The following is an 18960-nucleotide window of genomic DNA, read 5'->3' as shown; positions in this document are numbered from 1 at the left end:
AGAACACCCCTGGAAGACGCTCGACTACCATCCACTCGTCCACGTGGTCCGCAACGTGGGCCACGTAGATTACGCAAAAACCGGGGTCAATGCTTCCTACAACAACTATATCGAGAGGGCCAGGCCCTCATCCTACCGGTGACTTCAACATTGATTTATCAAAACCCAACAACGCCTGGTTCTTACACTGCATGCCTGGATGAACCCAACAATGCCTAGATGTGGACAGCGCATCACAAGACCTCGTTGCCATGTCCAGGACAGGAAGCATCATAGATCATTTCTTCGTATGAGGCATCTACGATTTCCACCAGCTGTACTGCACTTAGACCCCTCGTAGCCATGATCACGAACGGTTACGATAAGTCCGGTCAAGCTGCTGGTGCTAGCTGATCAAGGTAATGAATACCTTGTTCAAGAACTGCCAAGAACCCCTTCCACACATGCACACGGGTTCGTGAAATGTGCGTGCGTTCTCGGTCATTACAGACAACTGTAAGCATAGCAACTGTAACAGCAACTGTGACTGTAACATACGTGCACTGCGCCTGCGCGTGCCGCACGGCTGTGTATATATCTAGAGAAACTTTTCTGAATAAAGCTCAGCTGCGAGTCACGCCTGTCCTGTGCATCTGTGTTCCTTCTTTGTCCTGTTCGGATTCGTGCTATCCAGTATTGAAGCATATAAGTACTGCATTTCAGCTTACCGCGTCTGGCGTTCGCAACACCCATGTTGCTGTTGGCATCGTTATGCAACTGTAAACAAATGGTTATATAACACTTATACTGCTCTATGTGTGTCCGTATACCATTCGCAAATTTCTGTAGCGTCATTCCGTGACGTTTCCCTCAATGCGAACAATTACGCCACAGTCACCTTCCCGCGCACGCTTCGCATAACATCGATTCCCACGGTACGTGGGATCTGCCGAATTTTTTTATTCAATCAGTTCATGATCACGCTGCCTAACGTTGCTGAGATTTCATGATGAATGTGTCGTTTTAAAGATCACTGCAGCTCGATGGGACGTTCTTCATTTTGGATGAGACCTTCGGGCTTCTTCCTGTTCAGGAAACACCACATAGCAAGGGCTCCGCAGGCAATACCGGCAAAGGTGAAAGTAACCGCAATCACCGCGAACACACCTGTGCGTCCACAGAAAGAGAGAAAAGAGAAAAAAAAAAACAATTTTCATAATTCACTGCGCACCTCCCGGTTCTCTCATTGGACCATCCACTGTAACCATGCAGACTCGCGCAGTAAATTTCACCTTGTCCCCTCAAACTCCTCATCAGTGGTGAAATACTAAGTTGCGCTCAGGTGGCTTGTGCTGCTACAATGTAAGACCGTGATGAAAAAAGATAGAATTGAACCCCCCCCCCCCCCATTTGAACAATGAAGCAACTAGAAAATCCTTGCAGATGTCTGAAAATAAAGCTGAAAATAAATAAAGCTACACAAAACTTGTCTTAGTTCGGGATTCAAACCCGGGACCAACGCCGTGCCGGCCAATGACGGTTGCTCACGGGCGGTCTACCATATGAGATAACCAGCCAACTTTTTAGCCTCGATCGTGCTTCAAATGGGTGGATGGAAATTTTCTTGCTGCAATGAACACTCCTCCATCTAGTGGGATTCAGCAGACCTGATTTTCCAATGTAAGGTGTTATTGCTTTACATGCCAATTGCTTTGAAAGTTAGAGCATGAGCAAAGTTTGTCAAATCACCAGTGTAGGTGCTGCCTAGATTTAAAGCATCCGTAAAAATGCACTGGTGCATTCCGAAAGAAGCCTCCACCCCGCTTGGTGCCCCCCAAATGCCCCGAAACCTTGAGCATCGTGTCCATATCTGACTAGTGAGCAGCTGAATGACATAACACAGCGCTAAAAACACACACACCACAAAGTAAGGAACACAAACCGACGGGACAGGCGGCTCACAGGTACGATGTACCTGTGGTTTTTTCCGCACCCAACAAGCTGGCCCAACTGTGCCCCCGCATCATGGGCGCCTCAAAGACGGGCTGCCAAGTCAAGCATGCCACCCCATACACTCGGTGTGCGACGGGGGTGGTATATGAAATACCACTAACTTGTGGGAAGTCCTATGTGGGACAAACGGGCAGATGTGTTAATGACCGCATGAGGGAACACGCAAACAATCTAAAGAAGGATTTCACTGCGCACCTTTCGGCGCATTGTAAGACCTGCTCTTGTGTTCCAAGATTTAATGATGTGAGGATTCTGGGCAGAAGCCATGATAAAACGGCGCGTGAACTTCTCGAGGCTTTCTACATCAAAGAGAAGAATGATGATTGCGTCAGTCAGACGTCAGTCTTCCTGTACAATGCGGAACACAATTTTTTCAAATCTTTGATATGATACGCCCCCTATGGTTTGTGACGTTGCGTTTGCGCATTGGGATTGTGTATATATGTGCCACAATCTTGTAGTCTTCATTAAAGTTGTGAGTAGCGCCTATCCCGTCGGTTTGTGTTCCTTACTTTGTGGTGTGTGTGTTTTTAGCGCTGCGTTGTGTCATTCAGCAAGCACCAACTCGCCCAACAACACGTTCTTCTGTAGTGAGCAGCTGTTACTTGGAAACGTACCAGGGCTGTAACCAGCGTCTTGGCCGGCTGGTGGGCTTTCCTTCCTTCGAACAACGTCGTCGGCTGCTTTCTGGGGTTGGTAATAGAACGTGCTTTTCCTCTTCGGCCATTGTGCCTCGGCGAAAGATCCTTTCAGGGCCTGATGGGTACTCAGCTAGAAAGATGAAGCAGCTTTGTGGCACGGCAGTGTCATAATCGTTCAACAAGGCGGGTCGCTCGCAGAAACTTCAACAGCGCCTTCGTCGCTTTCCGCACATCACTTAAATTAAAACGGAAGGCAACCGACGTGTGTGAACGGAAATCATTGTTTGACTCTGTACACTTAAAATCAGTTTTGCAAAAATCAGAAACTCTGACCACACTTTGAACTGTGCCTGCCGTGTCACAGGACAGTATTTCATAAACACTGTCGATCAGCCAATGAGGAGTATTAAATGCCTATGAACATTCACAATCCAGGAAAGCAGCACAAGGTGTAAGAAGACAGCAGCGGCATGTCAGATCCTGCACAAAAGTAGCGATAACATTTGGGCACTTTTGTGCAGTATCAATGTTTACACTTACCTGTGTTTTGTCACTTTCGTCTGAAAGCACGAGGGTGAAAACGAAGGTTCCATTTTGGACTCGTTCAAAAATTTTTTGCAACGATTCATCGACTGTCACGACACGCTTCGCCTGAAGTTCAGGCAGGGGTGCCAATATCTTAAAGAAAGACGTTATTTCGTTGTTTCTTTTGTAGAACGCCACCTGTTGATGACAAGGACGCTCTCATTAACGCATACTCGGGATATAAACGCTTCAACGCTCGAATTTCAGAAGTCGTACATGTCATATTGTTTTCTTGATGTATTGCTGCCACATAAAACGCGCGAATTTGGTAAAACTTTTATATTTGCAATTTAGTTAAGCATTATCAGCCAGTACATGTTGACCTTTACTTTCACGCGGCCGATCTAGCCCATATGAATGGTCGCGGCTTTTTACCTTTAAGTTTTAATTTATTTTATTTATTTGGCTTGGATACACAGAAAACACGAAGACACAGTGGAAATAGGAAGGGAACAGGCTGGCAACTGCCAACTAAAGGGGCACAACACCTGCCTGCTGCTTCGGGAAGGGAGAAACAGAGGAAAAGAAGATAAGAAGAAAGAAAAGGGAAATAAAAGAGTGTAGAGGCGTTTATTGGACGGCACTCGGTGACGATGCACAACGGCGACAGTCAAGACGGAGTACGGACTCTCAGCACGAGCGGTGTTCTCTCAGAAAAGAGCCTAAGAGGACGACCCACTGGAAGGTGCTAGAGAGGACCCATTACAAAGTTCCAACGCTTCGCTACAAGAGGAAAGAAAAAAAACAAATAACACAGACGGGTACAAAAATAGGTAGTCACATGTAAAAAATGTTTATAATCGCGAGGCCAAATTGGCTTGTTTCTTAAAGTTAGCAGGACTCGATGGGCCTGGTACCACCGAGCAGCACATTCTCCCGGGAACAGGCAATAATCAAGGGTCGTACACTTAAGTCCAATAAGTCCATATCCCTTATTATAACAATAACATAGAGGTGCAGGGACGCTTACAACGACAGTGCATGATTATAACCACATACATGCGGTGGTACTTACACCGATAACCTCGATTCGCATTACCGTGTCTATATCTCCGTAGTCTTTCAGCGATTCTCGAAGAGCGTCTATAAACACTTGCTTGTTTTGCCGGATGATTTTGTAGTCCTTTCCTGCAAAAGGAAATGCATTTCCAAAGTAGCCAGCTCGCGTTTCTTCCACTTTTCTTTTAAGCATTACGGGTAAGGCTGTGAGGTATACTGTTCACTCCCTACGGGATCTTCCGCATTTGGGGCAAACGCTTCATCAGTATTTAATACGGTTTAATTTCAACATTTATTCATCCTTAATACAAAATTCATGCATTACCGTTGAACGAAACCTTGAACGTCCTTGCTTCGTGACGAGAGACACAACCTGGAGCTTGAAACACCGACATGGGCGGCTGTTCCGAAGTGAACTTGAAGTAGTTCTTCATCACCACGCGCTGCTTGAATTCCGATGTTCCCTCCTTCGTAGCATGACAAATGTTATAGCGCGAACTCAGAACAAGGAGAAAAGGTACACAAAGACGAGCGCTAACTTCCAACTATAGCTTTATTGTGCAGAACACGAAAATATATACATGACACAAACCACGTGACAAAAGATGAGCAACGCAAAGGAAACGTCAAGGAAAAACCCCCCAAAAAAACAAGAAAAGCTATCATTAGTTGCGCGTGCCAACACTTTCCAGAAGGCTCCTTCGTAGGGTTCGATAAAGAGGAATCCGATGTCATTGTGAGACTCATAATCAAAACGTGGTTTTAACAGGTAGACCTCCATCGTCATCTTGATCCCTCTTCTTCCATCTCCACTGTGCAGAGTAGCAGTCCAGAGCGCACAAGCTCAGGCAGACCTCTCTGCCTGCTTCTAATAAAATTTTCTCTTTTCTCTCTCTCGAACACACACACACACTCGTCGTAATTTCAAATTCTCATATTTCGGCGCAGCAATATGTCAAAATAATGGTACACAGACACATTCTACTGTTCACAACCCACACACATTCTGCAAAGTGACGTCATGGAGGTTGCTTACCTCCGCGCTAATGCCGGAGCCTGGTGGTCGCGACGGCGTCAGTGCGCCGTATCACGTTGTTTCGTTTTTCGAGGTCGACCGCGTTTTGCCAGATTGTCGCCGTTATTAAATTTGTCGTTCGGTTGAAGCCGCACCTGTCGTGCTATCTTTCTGTCAGATTTCTTGTCTACGCAACTTCTCTTTGAGCTATGTGATCTCAGATGGCGGCCCCGCAGAAGTCGATGCAAGCCATCTATATTTACTGCTCCGCCAGAGCTTACAGATTATACATGGTATTACTGCGCGCGTACAATTCATATGGGCGCGTAAGGCTACTAATCTCTTAAACGTAAGAGTCACCGATGTCTGAATATTAACAATTTTGCATAATTGATATTAGTTAACCAATTAATAACAAAATACCCCAACGAGTGTTGCATTATGTGCCTTTGTACAGCCTTGTGTTTGTTTTCTACTTCGCGACAACTATTTTGCAAGAGGAGTAGCCGGCGCCACGCATTGACACCAACTTCTCTTTATATATACATTTAATTACAAAAAAAAAGCAAGCGCCACGTGACGGCAAATCATGTGTTGTTGGTTTGATTTAGTTGCGGTTAACCACTCTTCTATTTAATGTTTCGTTGTCGTTACGTGAAAAAACACCTTGTAAATAGCCTACACTAGCTTATGTTACCTGCATAATCAGCTGAGTTAGTTGCACTAAGTACATTACGAATTATTCGCTTATTCGCTAATTCATAGCAAAAGTTGAAAATGCGGAAATAAGTTCGCAATATAACGAAACCACATCCAATTTGAAGAAATCTAGTTTCGAAGAAAGACTCACGCAATAATAATAATTGTTGAGGTTTAACGTCCCAAAACCACGATTTGATTATGACAGACACCGTAGTGGAGGGCTCCGGAAATTTTGACCATCTGGTGTTCTTTAATGTGCACCTAAATCTAAGTACACGGGCCTCAAGCATTTTTGCCTCCATCGAAAATGCAGCCGCCGCGGCCGGGATTCGATCCCGCGACCTGCGGATCAACAGTCGAGCACCATAACCACTAGACCAACGTGGCGTGTAAAAAGCCATGCCAAAACAAAAAAGAATGAAGAAGGTACCTCAAGCGTATCCGTGTAGATGCTTTCCTGGACAGGAACAAACTCGATGTCCCGTTTACCTGAACGCTCCGCCTCCGAGTCCTGAAAATAAGAATGAAAAAATAAAAATAAAAATAAAAATAAAACAACTGTTCTTAGATATGGTGAATTTCGTCGGTGAATATGGCAATAGCGCTACTTAAAATTCACAAAACTCCCGTATACTCTTTATAAGTGAATGGTAAAATAATGGCAACAAGTTCCGAGGGACAAAAAATCTACGCCGAGAAACAAAGCTTACAAACCGCCATACAAAAAAGAAAAGATGCGTCTCTTGTTGCATATTTATTCTTTCCCTGCCAGAGTTTCCTATCACTTAAAGCTCCCATTCATCAAGGCGCATTTGAAGGTTGTCTCGTCAAAGAGGCCGCTACAAAATAGGAATTTAATGTAAATGTTAGTGGAAATAATAAATCAGAACGGGGAATAAATTACTACAGTTTTGGAAGGTTAACACTGTTAACCTACGAATAATATTTGCTAACCTTCGGTTAACGAAGGTTACCAAATATGTCACTTGAAAAAAAGAATCGTGTAAAACATTGACCGCTGTTTTCATTGACTCAGTCTCATTGCTTAAATGGACACTAAAGGGAAACTATGAATCGGTTTAGATTGATAAATTGTACTCTGAGAACTCTAATGTGGTTAATTTCACCATCATAGGTTCATTAATAGAGGAGAAAATCAAGTTCAACGTTTCATTTTTGAATTTCGCGCCGAAATCTCCGCGCGTGACGTCACGGATTTCAAAGTGTATTTATCGTATTTTGGTGCCATTGGCTCAACAAAATTTCCTCAGACTTGGTATGTTGAGTCTACGGCCCCCTGAGAGGACAATGTACTTCATTTTTACCGTTTAAGAACTACGTAGGCCCTATACCTGGCGACAACTTTCTGTGGCAGCACAGCCAAAGCTACGTGGGCGGAGCTTCTGCACATGTGTTACTACGCCAAGTAGTCCGTTCGCGGGCGATTTCGGTTTTGGTTTCGCGAGCGCATACAACATGTGCGTTTCCATACGAGTATTCATGGCTCATGATGTTATTTGGAAATTTATGCAGATAGTTTATTCACAGATGTAGTCGAAATCTACCACATGACTTGATATACTTAAGCATGCAGCACAAATACCTGGAATCGTTGCTGAGCTCTTCTGCAAATCAAATTATATAACGCTAATGTGCTAGCGGTTCAAGTCCACGTGCAAAGCGAGCACCATTTAGTATTGTTTACATTTATTTTTTTGGAGAAAGCGGTAGAATATTTTGTATTGCGAAGGAACGCAGAAATCAGCTTTATTAAAGCGGTTGGTTTTACTTTTCAAAGATAAAAAAAAGCCACGGCCCAGCAGTAACTGCGCAATTGGAAATCTTACGCAAAGGTAACAAGCCATTTTCCGAATTTCGGTGCACACAGGGTCTACATCGTCGTTTTCCTACATTTGAAGACGCTATAACTTTCTGGAGACGCTCACGTTATTTTGTCAGGGGACACGAAAGCATCGAAATGCAGCAGATATCTTGGCCACGACCAGTCAGGAGCGGGCGTCTCACGTGTGCGATTATACAAACGGGTGAAACGCGTTCCTTACTCCCGCGGTAAAGAATGCTTTTTTTTTTGCAAATTGAAAATCACGCTGTCAGTCGCATAATAGACATGAACGCGTCTGTTGCCGAGGCAAAGCTGTGCATGGGTGATTTTGCCACCGTAAATTGCTCTGATTCAAAACGCCAAAACGCCTCCCGCCGTAGAGGCCGACGGGCACGGTGTTCGACGCAATCTTCGGTGCGACTACTGAGGCAACCAAAATACCGACCATGTATGCAACCCATTTTATGAAATGGGCCACTTATTTTACGTACTGTTTCCAATCGCAGTTTTGCTTTCAAGCGGCTCTTCTTGCTGAAGACTTGCAGGTCGCCGTCGTCAACGTCAAGGAAGCTATCGCGATGAGAGACCCACTTGCGATGGTGGTATCACGTGCACACTTCTTTCTCGGTGATAGTATGGGCAAATCAACAAAATAATTCACAACGCACCGCTGTCTTCGTTTCTTTCTGGTCGATGAAGACAGATCACCTAACGAACACGCACTTATGCTCACTTGCAAGCTTCGATGTGCACCTGTTGCAGCCGAGCGACGCCATCGTTGTTTAGTGGGGACGGAAAACGTGAAACGGACACCAGAAAACCTGAAAACTCGAAAGAGCAAAAATCGCATATCCTTTAAGGGATTATCATTCTTACTTTCAACGCAAGAAATCTTGAACGTAATGCCTATTTCTTTTCTTTTTATGTTTTCTTTTATGCTACGTATTCTGCCAAAGCTAGCGTTCGCGGACTGCATACAGAAGCGGAGTAAAAAAGTGCGTTGTTCGGTTGCGTAGCCTTGGCTGTGCTGCCACAGAAAGTTGTCGCCAGGTATAGTAGGCGCCGTCAAAATATGTGACGTCATGGCGAATGGTGCGGAAACTTCCAGGTGGCGTCGCCACCCAAATTTTCTTTATGTGCGTTTTCTCGCTTACTAAGCGTCTTCTCGCGGCTAGCGTGGTGTTTTTAGTATCGTGAAACAGTAGTTTACTAGTACGCGAAAAATCGTTTCGCTCTTTAGTGTTCCTTTAAATCAAGCCATTGTCACAAATTCTGTACGAGAAACTCAGAAAAAAAAAATATTATTCCTCGGTTACCCCTTTACAGAACAAAGTTTGCGCGGTATGGTGATTGCTCGAATCAAGGAAAGCTTTTATAATTCACGGATTTCGGCGTCATACGCGGAAAACCCGGCGACGGCGAGCATACCGATATGCGGCCCTCTAAGGGGCGTCGGCAACATGCGTACTTGTAAGCGCCGTTTCCCAATAATTGATGCTCTCTCGATCTTGGGCTCGTCGGCAATCAGCCGTTTCTGATATGGCAGTCTGATCTTTGATCGAGATCACTGGTCACTTCACGTTGCCGCATTCCAATTTTGCCTGGACATGAAAGCATGACCGTCTCTGTTGCCTGTAGCAGCTGAAGTGTTGCGCTGCTACGCGCGTGGATTAATTTCCCGGCATGGAGGAAGGAAACACTTAGGAGGGAGCATTGAGCTATGCGATGGAAAGAAAGAGAGAAAAAAGGAAGATGAAAGAAAGAAAGAAAGAAAGAAAGAAAGAGAAAGAAGAAAGAGAGAGAGAGAGAGAGAGAGAGGAAGGAAGAACGAAAGGACGTAAGAAAGTAAGAAAGAGAAAGAAAGAAAGAAAGAGGATGCGTCAGGCACGCATACGCTAAGCTTCGCTTGTCCCCATGTTCCAGGTGTGGGACGGGCTCCTTCATTATTTTACAAACGACGCTGCCAAACTTGCAACAATCAACAATAAGTTGAGGACAAGGAATTTCGTCTACATCGTTTGTTTTGTTGCCCGTGCCGTCTTCTTCTATGAACGTGGAAGTCCTGCTTACCGTCATAAGCGAAATCTCGTGCCTCCTGGTGGTACCTTTCGTTTCATCCGACGACTTATTCATCAAAGCCGCCCATGTTTCAACCTCTATGCCTCTGATCTTGTACTGCACGAAAGTCGAAGGAAGATAAATTAGATGTCAGATAGGCACCATTTAAATTATGATACTCCGTTATTCATGAAACGTGAGATGGTTCCCGTTCATGTTTCCCTCTAGAATAATACTGGCTTCTTAGAGAAAACACCTTGATCTAACTCCCAGTACCGAAGCAGCTCACGTATATCTCATTCACAAAATGCATTTCTTCTATTTCCTAAGATTATTCTTGTTAAAGCAACGAACAGTGCACCACGTTGAACATGTTATCACTTCGGGAACAGAACTCTAACATCTTGGAAATTCGCGCTTTTTTATCGTACGAGGACGGACTGAGTGCACACACAAACACAGTGTGTTTGTGTGTGCACTCAGTCCGTCCTCGTACGATAAAAAAGCGCGAATTTCCAAGATGCAACACCAACTAGCCCCTGTAGCTGCTCTAAGAACTCTAACAACCATAGAAAAGGAACTCGTACATTTTTTGCGGCATTTAAGAATAATAGGTGCATGATAGTTTGGCGTTAACTAGTACGATTGCACTGAGGTATTATCTAGGGTGTATTTAGCAGAACATATTTAGCACGATCGCAACTGTTTTCGGCAATCCGTAATTCCCTATATTCAATTACATATTTTATGCATGTATTCTCGCCGGAGTGTAATTCTCGGTTTCCCTATTGTCTTTTCTTCGTGTGGCATTTGAAAAAGCTTCCAAGGCTTCTGTAGGGCTGACGTATAGCTCTAGTACGATTCTTTGTACTGCTTGGGCATGCACGTCCAAGCTTGTGCTTACACCGGCTTTTCATTACGTTGTATAACCGCGAAAAATGAAAGTTAAATTTCCATTTCGTGTCAGCATTTTTCATTACCACTGCTCGATAATCAATGAATCGGTCAAAATATGGATAATTTTTTAACAGTCGCAGGGTTCTTTGGAACGCAGTCGAAGGCAGGGCTTCTTTGGACACTGCACCTATTTATATGTTAAAAAGTACTGGATTGTTCTCATGAATCTGGCACTTACGGGTGCGATAAATCAGCTACGCTTCCAAAGGCGCTCGATATAAGGGGCATGAAATCAGCCTCCTGCCGAGGTTCCTTTCTTTTTATTATTAAATGTATATAAGCAGATGTTGGTGTCAATGTGCGGCGCTGGCTCTCGCATAATAGTTATCGTAAAGTAGTGAACAAGCACAAAACTATACAAATAGGTACATAGAAATACAAACAAGTGTCGACTCAACAGAAAAGTACACAAAACAAGCACCAACATTCACACAAACAAAATGTCCACACATAACATAAAAGCTGGCCAAGATGTTGTCACCGCAGATCATGAGGCACCTGCAAATTGTCTCTTAAGTACCGCACTCTAACTGCGACAGAATACAGGTCGATCCTTACTGAGCGACACACTTTCGCTAACACGAAGATATAAGTAAATGAACGTGTAAACCACAAAGGCGCGAGCGTCGATGTTGGTAAATGGACGGCGGTTGCAGTCCTGTGGAGAGGGCTGAGTCAACTTTCGTTGGTGTAATGTTCATATTGCGCAAGCGCACTCAGAGAAGGGCGAACAACGAACGCCTCTGGGAGAGTTGCCGGACTTCGGCATCCGCAGCAAAGTTTCCCGCGCGAGCGAGAGGATTTATGAGCGACAGCGGTTGCCGATGCTCCGTGAACCGTAAGTTGCCGTTAGGCTTACATCGAACCGGCCGTGAGCATTTTCCGAATGACCGCACAAAGTATTTTATTGTTGTTTTCTTTTTTCTAAGTTTGTCGTGGACCATTTGGTTGGCCAATGCGTTTGCATGCTTATCTGCTTCCAATAACGTTGTCCGAAATAAATAAATAAATAAATAAATAAATAAATAAATAAATAAATAAATAAATAAATAAATAAATAAATAAATCAAAAGGATTTCGTACACTTGGAGGCCGAACTTTGGTTGTTCCACAAATATTCTTAACGGTACGTTGTTTCTGCTCAGAATCTTGTTTTTCTGCAAGAAGCGCTACATTAAATAAGAGTCCAGCCCCTTCGGAAAGCGGATGATGGACCACACGAGTCGATATCTCTGTAACACATGGACGCGAGAGAGGTTGTGGCTAGCTGGTGAGGACTTTGATACAAGCAACAATAAATAAGAAAGAGTGGTGTGTGGCCTCTTGTTTTCGCGGGTACGTTTGCAACCATATGTATCAACTTTATACGAAGACACGCGGATTTATTACCAGGCCTCAATCCACGGCAAAAGTGCAACCCATTTCTTCACAGGTGATTAAACGTTCTGATCAAGTTCTAGGAATTCAGAGAACCCCATAAATATAAAGAAACATGTCACGCCTGCAAACAGAAAGCTGTATTAACTGTGACAGCGAACGAGGTCGGAGAAATTTTTTTTTCGTAGATTAATAAAAGACTTAGCTATTTACACAAAAAAGTTCAGCGGATGAGATTCCGCTTAAATTCCTGTATTTTCACGGATTTTAGCTCAAAGTAGTGTTTATTATCTTTTACGACGCTCTTCAGGGTAGCTAAACGTACGTGAGTACAAGAAGAACTCGTGGCGACATAGAATTCTTTAGGCCACAAGCAAGCGTCTGAGAAATCACATAAACTTTCCTTGAGCAGCTTTCACTTCGGCTATTGGTGACAGTGCGAGAGCGTCTTCATATATTGCCATTATCAATAGATGGTCACTGAGCATCTGGTCTACCTGACATCTGATCTGCCCAGTTAGCGCTGCAGGCAGGCGATGTATAAACATTGAAGATCCATAGTGTGGATTGAAAAGTGACACACAAATACTCGACATTGCAGGGTGGTTGCACAGGTAGAGGAACCGCGTGGTTCCGCGTGCGTAAGGCGGTGCATTTTACGACATAACTTAACGCCTGCTATTTCGGCGTAGTACATGCTCATTCTAGAGGGTTGAACATAAAGATAATTTTTTTTTTAAATTTGTCTTTGACTTTCTCATACGTATGCAGTGTGTAACAAGTGTTTTTTAAAAAAAGTTAAGTACGTAATTTGTTCAATACGAGAATATGCAGATGATATACACTTCGTCTTACCCTTCCTTGAAAGTGGTGCTCCTCCGTGAAACCAAACAGTTTTTCTGGGTCCAACATTTCGACACGCTCGGTGCTGTTTGGTTCCGAGAGAAAAAAATCACTTTTGAGCTTTCTGACAACACACTCTCCGCTTGATGTATGCGTAACAAATGCGGCTTCTGAAAGAGAGAGAAAAAAGAAGAAAAACCCTTCGTGACCAAAAAGAAGAGAGATAAGAAAAAAAAAAACAGCAACACATTTTAGGAAATACCTTTGCCCCTTAGCTAACGTATATGATGTAACGAGAAATCGTAAAAAAGAACGAAAAATAGATTGGCGAAGCTTGCAATATGCCGCGCATGCAGCCCTTGAAGCAGCGAAACTATGATTCTGAAGACTGATACGGTTGCTTCCTGGTTGTTTGTAGGCCTTAGCTAGGTAATTAGGGTTGTTTCTAGGTTGTTTCTAGGTGGCTTCTAGGTCATTGCTAGGCTTTAGCTATGTGATTATAGATTGTTTCTACGTTGATTCTGAGCGCAGAGAGGTTCGAGCTAAACCACACACAGTCATAGACACGACACGGATGTCCAAACTCTAGAGACAAACTGTGGTCTTCTTCATTTTTATTGGACTAGTGGCAAATAGTGGGATTTACCCATTTTCTGCGGCACATACCTGATAGGACGCACAGGATAGGCCACGCAGGATAGGCCGCACAAATTAGGGCTACCTTAAAGAGCTTTCCCGTACAAAACGGTCATGTCGAGCATTCGAGATCTGTCTTTAGAGGAGGCAAATACGCCGAGGATAGAGAGAACTTGTCCTGTCGCTTGTTTTTGAACACCCTTGCAGAATGCGTTCACATTATTACCGATGTAAAAGGAAACGAGTCTGTCGACCCCGTGATCCACAAAGTGTTTTACAGCATCGTATACTGTACACTACTTGAACAGTCGACTATTCATTCAGTAGCTTAGTGAACAAGCATAAGGCTTATAGACTTACCGTAGCACGCAATGTCGCAAACTACAGAATCGAACAATCACTGTGTAATGCAAGGATTACCTGCGCGGTAGTCAAGGACGATCGAAAGCATGGTATCCAAACCAGCCGATTCGTTGATAAGTGGCCAGCTTTTCTCTTCTTCGGAGGGTATGATGTCCACCCTGGCTAGGTGCCTCATTGCGTCGTACCAAATCTGCGAGCCGGCACATGAGAAAAGCAACGCTCGTATGGTGCGATAAACGGATAATACGGAATCGGAATCCTAATAAATCGGAATTCTAATAAACCGTTGCGTCACACTATTCAAATATCGTTTCTTGTGTAGCGTGTCATATGCGTGCACGGGACAACGAAGTTGTTGTCATTCATCAAAGAAAACGTCAAAGGACTAAAACATTTGTGAATGCAGCTCCATTTATGAAACAAGAAGATTGTATCAAAACATACTGAGAACCATCGCTTTTCCAATGGATAGCAAAACGGGCGAGCCACTTCTCCTGACCTACTGTAATACCTTCGCATTAAAGGGACACTAAAGGAAACAATGAACAGGTTTAGATTGATAAAGTGTACCCTGAGAACTCCAATGTCGTTGATTTCACCATCATAGGTTTATTATTAGATGAGAAAATGAACATCAATGTATCACTTTTAAATTTCGTGCCCAAATCTCCGCACGTGACGTCACAGAATTCAAAGTGTATTTTTCGTATTTTGGCAACATTAACTCAACGAAATTTCCTGAAACTTGCCATTGGGGCCCCCTTTACGGACAATGTACTTCATTTTTACCGATTAGGAACTATGTAGGACACAGTAGTTGCCGTCAAAATCTGCGACGTCACGACTTTTGGTGCGGAAATTGCAAGGTGGCGCCGCCACCGGCATTTTCTTTTTTCGCGTTTTCTCGCTTACCAAGCGGGTTCTCGCGGCACTCGTAGTGATTTTGTAATTGTGGAAAAAAAAGTAATTTAATAATATCAGGATAATCGTTTTTCTCTTTAGCGTCCCGTTAAGGTAAATATTGAACACAATGCACGGCGTCAGTGGCTGTGCGGAGTACCTCTTTGTATGAAGTCGACGTGAATTCCCCGACGTTGGACCCGGTGTCATCGAGGGTGAAGGAGATTTCTTCGACTCGGAAGTTGAACGTGTCAGGTGGTTGCGCAATCTCCCTGTCGTTGGCGTTGTTCGTACAGTAGGTCTGCCGAGGCACCTGTTGGGCAGGATCCGCGCTTAGATATTAATCCCCCAATCGACAAGCAGTGTGTGAGAGCCCCAGTTTACACTCCTTCATTACGTTCTGTGATTGAACGAAGAGGGTCAGCTAGGGGACTTCAACAGCACTACTTCTGGACTGCTGTTCCTTTCTTATTGTTTTTTTTTTCAGAGCTTTCAAAATGGACATTTCACAGAACTATGGCAGAGAAGCTTGACAATAGAGTTATCCTCCCCCCCCCCCCCGCACAGACACACGCACGTACACACACAACGGGTGGAACATTTCCTAAACCTAAACAGCTGTCGCCTCTCCGTTTCTTCTTTAACGCTAGCAAGCTCTGGAAGAGACTACAAAGGCGCTACAAACGTTCGAGACCAACACCTTACTTCGAAATCCTCGTCGGAAAAGTCCGGGTTCGACTGGTACCAAGCGACGTTTCGAATGGTGTTCCACGGCCCGACATTGTTGTCGTCGTCAGGGTTCCGATAGGTTCCCTTCTGCTCGATGCGGATAGGCACATCCACTTCACCGTTTGGGAACAAAAATGACGCATCTGAAAAAAAAGGAAGAAAAATTAAGAATACATTAAATGAAGTGCAGGTAGAAAGTTAGCTTACGTGTTTTTGTGCGCGCGTGTGTGACGACGGCTAAACCGAAACATATTCGCCGGAGTATCCGAGGTGGCAATATTATCGTATCACTAAGCCTCTTTAGTGATTCGAAATTCACAAATGCCACGAAGTCTAGCGGCAGAGGGGAAGAGGGTGCTGATGGCTTTATTGAGACGTACGAAGAAACAAGTGAGAAAAAGAACGTGTGACTGCCACGCTACTCTACATACTTCTCCTTCAAGTCATCGCACTTGCGATGTCTGTCCTTCAGCTTCTTAAGTTCGTGTAAATAAAACTCCTTCACCTAGTAGCGCAGTTTCTCATTTTCCACATTAATCGGCCCCAGCAAAATCCATACTCTTGTTACTTCAGGTGTTTTAGACAATTGGTAAGTGACGGCAGTCGGAAGGAGTCATGTCGGGTAAACAGCGTGAGTTCTGCACTCCTTGGAATATAATAAAGGCGACAGTTTCGCCATGGTTTCAGCTGCCGTATGTGGCGAGGCAATCTAATGTAATACGATAACCTCTTCAGAGAGCCTTCTTCTACATATGTCCTTGATGTTTTACCTTAGTATCGCCAATGACGCATAGTAATATTCTGAAATAATGTCTAAGCATGTTTACGGTGGTTCTTGAGAATACAATTCTGGTATGACCTCTCGTGCCCTTGTCCTTTGGTATTCCTTTCAACTTCTGATAGAGGAGGACTAATAAGATAAACTGCGATGAAAATAAGAGGAACGGCATGCAACCGCGTCCAAAGGGTTCACAAACCACCCTACTCCTTAAAGGGGCCCTGCAATAGTTTTTCAGCATGGTCAGAAAACGCTGTCTATCGCTAGTCGAGGCTCTCAAGAACACGCGAGCCAAACATTATAGCGCAGCACGCCACCTGGGATTTACAATAAATTCTCAAAGTCAGCTAAAAAGCGCTTCCTCTTCTCTCGACAAATGACGTTATTGACTCAAAATCACTGCGTCATTGACACACGTCCCACGCCATTGGCTGATTTGAACATGGCACGCGATCGCACTGAAAGTACGCAGCGCGTTCGAAAAAAGAAAAGAAAAGAAAAACTGCTCAAGGTCACGAGGCGCGCGTGACCACCTTGCTATACTATGCTATACAAGGCTATGCTATTCTCTGCTCTGATAGCTGAGTGGTTACGACGCTCTCCTTCGGATCGCGGGTATGCGGGTTGGAATCCCACCTGGCCAAGAAATTTTTTTTCGCCGGGAATTTCTTTCTCTCTCTCTCTCTATACTCGTTCTCTCGCCCATCAAAATTATTGCTCCCCACGCCGGACGAATCGGCGCATGTGTTCTGAGAGCGAAGCAGAAGATGAAGAAGAGGACGAAGAGGGAGAAGAGAGCGCGTGCCGGTTCATGATGATGATAGTTTCCTGTTCACTCTGCACGGACTAACGGTCGGCTTGAATAGCTCCGCTGTTAAAAAAAAAAAAAAACCACAGGCCTGCATGGAGAGCGCAGCACAGTCACAGCGAAAGCGGCAAGAGCGGCATTTCTAGAGACCGTTATAAACTCTCTTGTGGCTACTAATACAAGTACACTAGCAACGTACCCACTACGACACAAATAACTTTTGTGAAGTTGGGAAGTACCCATATACGCCATTATTCGTCATTCTGCGGAGAAGCGAGGTATCATATGTAAGGCATTATGTGCACTCTGTTGATGCGACAGCTGAATAACGATAAAGAATTATGGCTGACCCCTTTGTAATGGGTTGGAAGCTTTACACGACCCACTTGTCACGTAATTCGCATTGTATGGCGCCCGGTCGTTATTTCACTCTCTCACGACGCTATATAACACACGTTAACTTGAGAAAGAGAGAGAGAGAGAGGGGGGAAAACTTTATTGAGACCCTGAGGAAATTAATCATGGAAGCCTTATGGGCTTCCTTCGCAACCAATAGAAGTGCTCTTGTGAGGAACCCACTACGCAGGGGCGTAGCCAAGGGGGGCTTGGGGGGGTTCAACCCCCCCCCCCCGAAATTTTTCAGTTTTGCTTGCGTATATAGGCATGTACACATACAAACGCACGCACGAACACACATAAAGTATGGTTGAACCCCCCCCCCCCCCCCCGAAAAAAATTTCTGGCTACGCCCCTGCCACTACGCTATAAATCATCATAATTTTGTGAAAGATGGAAGCAGCCACTATGCGCTTTTTCGGCATTCTGCGGGGAACCGCGGTTTCCGCTAAACACCTGTAGGGCAATATGTGCACTTTGTTGATGCTGTGCCTGATGACGATGAAGAAATATGGCCGAGCCTTTTGTAACGGGTTGGAAGCATTGGATTGACGCCTGGTTACAGAATTCGCGTTGTGTAACGCCTGGTTGTCATTTTCTCTTCTACCACGCTATATTACTAATGTCAATGTGGTTCCTATTCGACATGAAGCCTGTATAGAGCCTTTTGGCAAAGGCGTTTCAAGCACCGACATGGCTATACTTTGTAACCATGGCAATACAGGGAGAGTGCCGGTATGCACCTGAAAGAAGAACGTTTTGACTGAGGGTCTAACCGGCATGCTGTATTCTTGTGGGATGCAATACAACGGACACTAAAAAAAAGAATTACCTATAAGCGCTTTCGGAATTCGCTTTCTTCCATGTACAAGTACAGGGGAAGTGCCGAGTGACATGTTAATGTTGCTTTGTATGCACAGTGTATGGAAGACAAGAATCGATATCCGACATGCTCATATAGAGGTTCACTCAGCAAGAGACTATTTTGTTGAGAGTACGTTGTACACACGAGATTTGTTGAAAGCACATCCTGAAGCTCCCGAGTGGCTACCTGTACTTGATTAATTGGCTTCTGTGAGATTTAAAGCATACGCACTGGCCAAGCTGAAGCTAGTGTTTTTCTAAAGTGTATATATTCTGTATGTGATCATTTTGGTTGTGGTTGTTAAAACAAATACAGAAAAAAAAACCGGCATGGCTACGAGGTAGAATACTGGGCTCCCACGTTGAGGGCCCATGTTCGAACCCCGTTCTATTCTGTATGTTTTTTCTTATTTCGTTTTTTTTTTTTGACTATTTGCGCGATCGTTGTTACGGACACCGGCGGCGGCGGCGAAC

At 44.3% G+C, this 18960-nt stretch overlaps 1 protein-coding gene across 1 annotated transcript in view; it reads right to left on the bottom strand.

Annotated features, from left to right (window-relative positions):
• Positions 1-933: 933 nt before the first annotated feature.
• The window catches only part of LOC119394155 (uncharacterized), a 36578-nt gene continuing 18551 nt past the window's right edge, over positions 934-18960 (bottom strand). Inside the window, exons 5-15 of the mRNA XM_037661417.1 lie at positions 15617-15783; positions 15072-15224; positions 14069-14201; positions 13025-13182; positions 9848-9952; positions 6365-6445; positions 4543-4684; positions 4234-4346; positions 3174-3356; positions 2610-2763; positions 934-1146 (exon numbers count right to left, since the gene is read on the bottom strand). Of these exons, the coding sequence (XP_037517345.1) occupies positions 1010-1146; positions 2610-2763; positions 3174-3356; positions 4234-4346; positions 4543-4684; positions 6365-6445; positions 9848-9952; positions 13025-13182; positions 14069-14201; positions 15072-15224; positions 15617-15783 (1526 nt within the window). The 3' untranslated portion in view covers positions 934-1009. The remainder of the gene's footprint in view (positions 1147-2609; positions 2764-3173; positions 3357-4233; positions 4347-4542; positions 4685-6364; positions 6446-9847; positions 9953-13024; positions 13183-14068; positions 14202-15071; positions 15225-15616; positions 15784-18960) is intronic.

Source organism: Rhipicephalus sanguineus, chromosome 5, assembly GCF_013339695.2.
Source record: "Rhipicephalus sanguineus isolate Rsan-2018 chromosome 5, BIME_Rsan_1.4, whole genome shotgun sequence".
NCBI classification, from domain to species: domain Eukaryota; kingdom Metazoa; phylum Arthropoda; class Arachnida; order Ixodida; family Ixodidae; genus Rhipicephalus; species Rhipicephalus sanguineus.
This window is presented reverse-complemented; position numbering and strand designations above follow the sequence as displayed.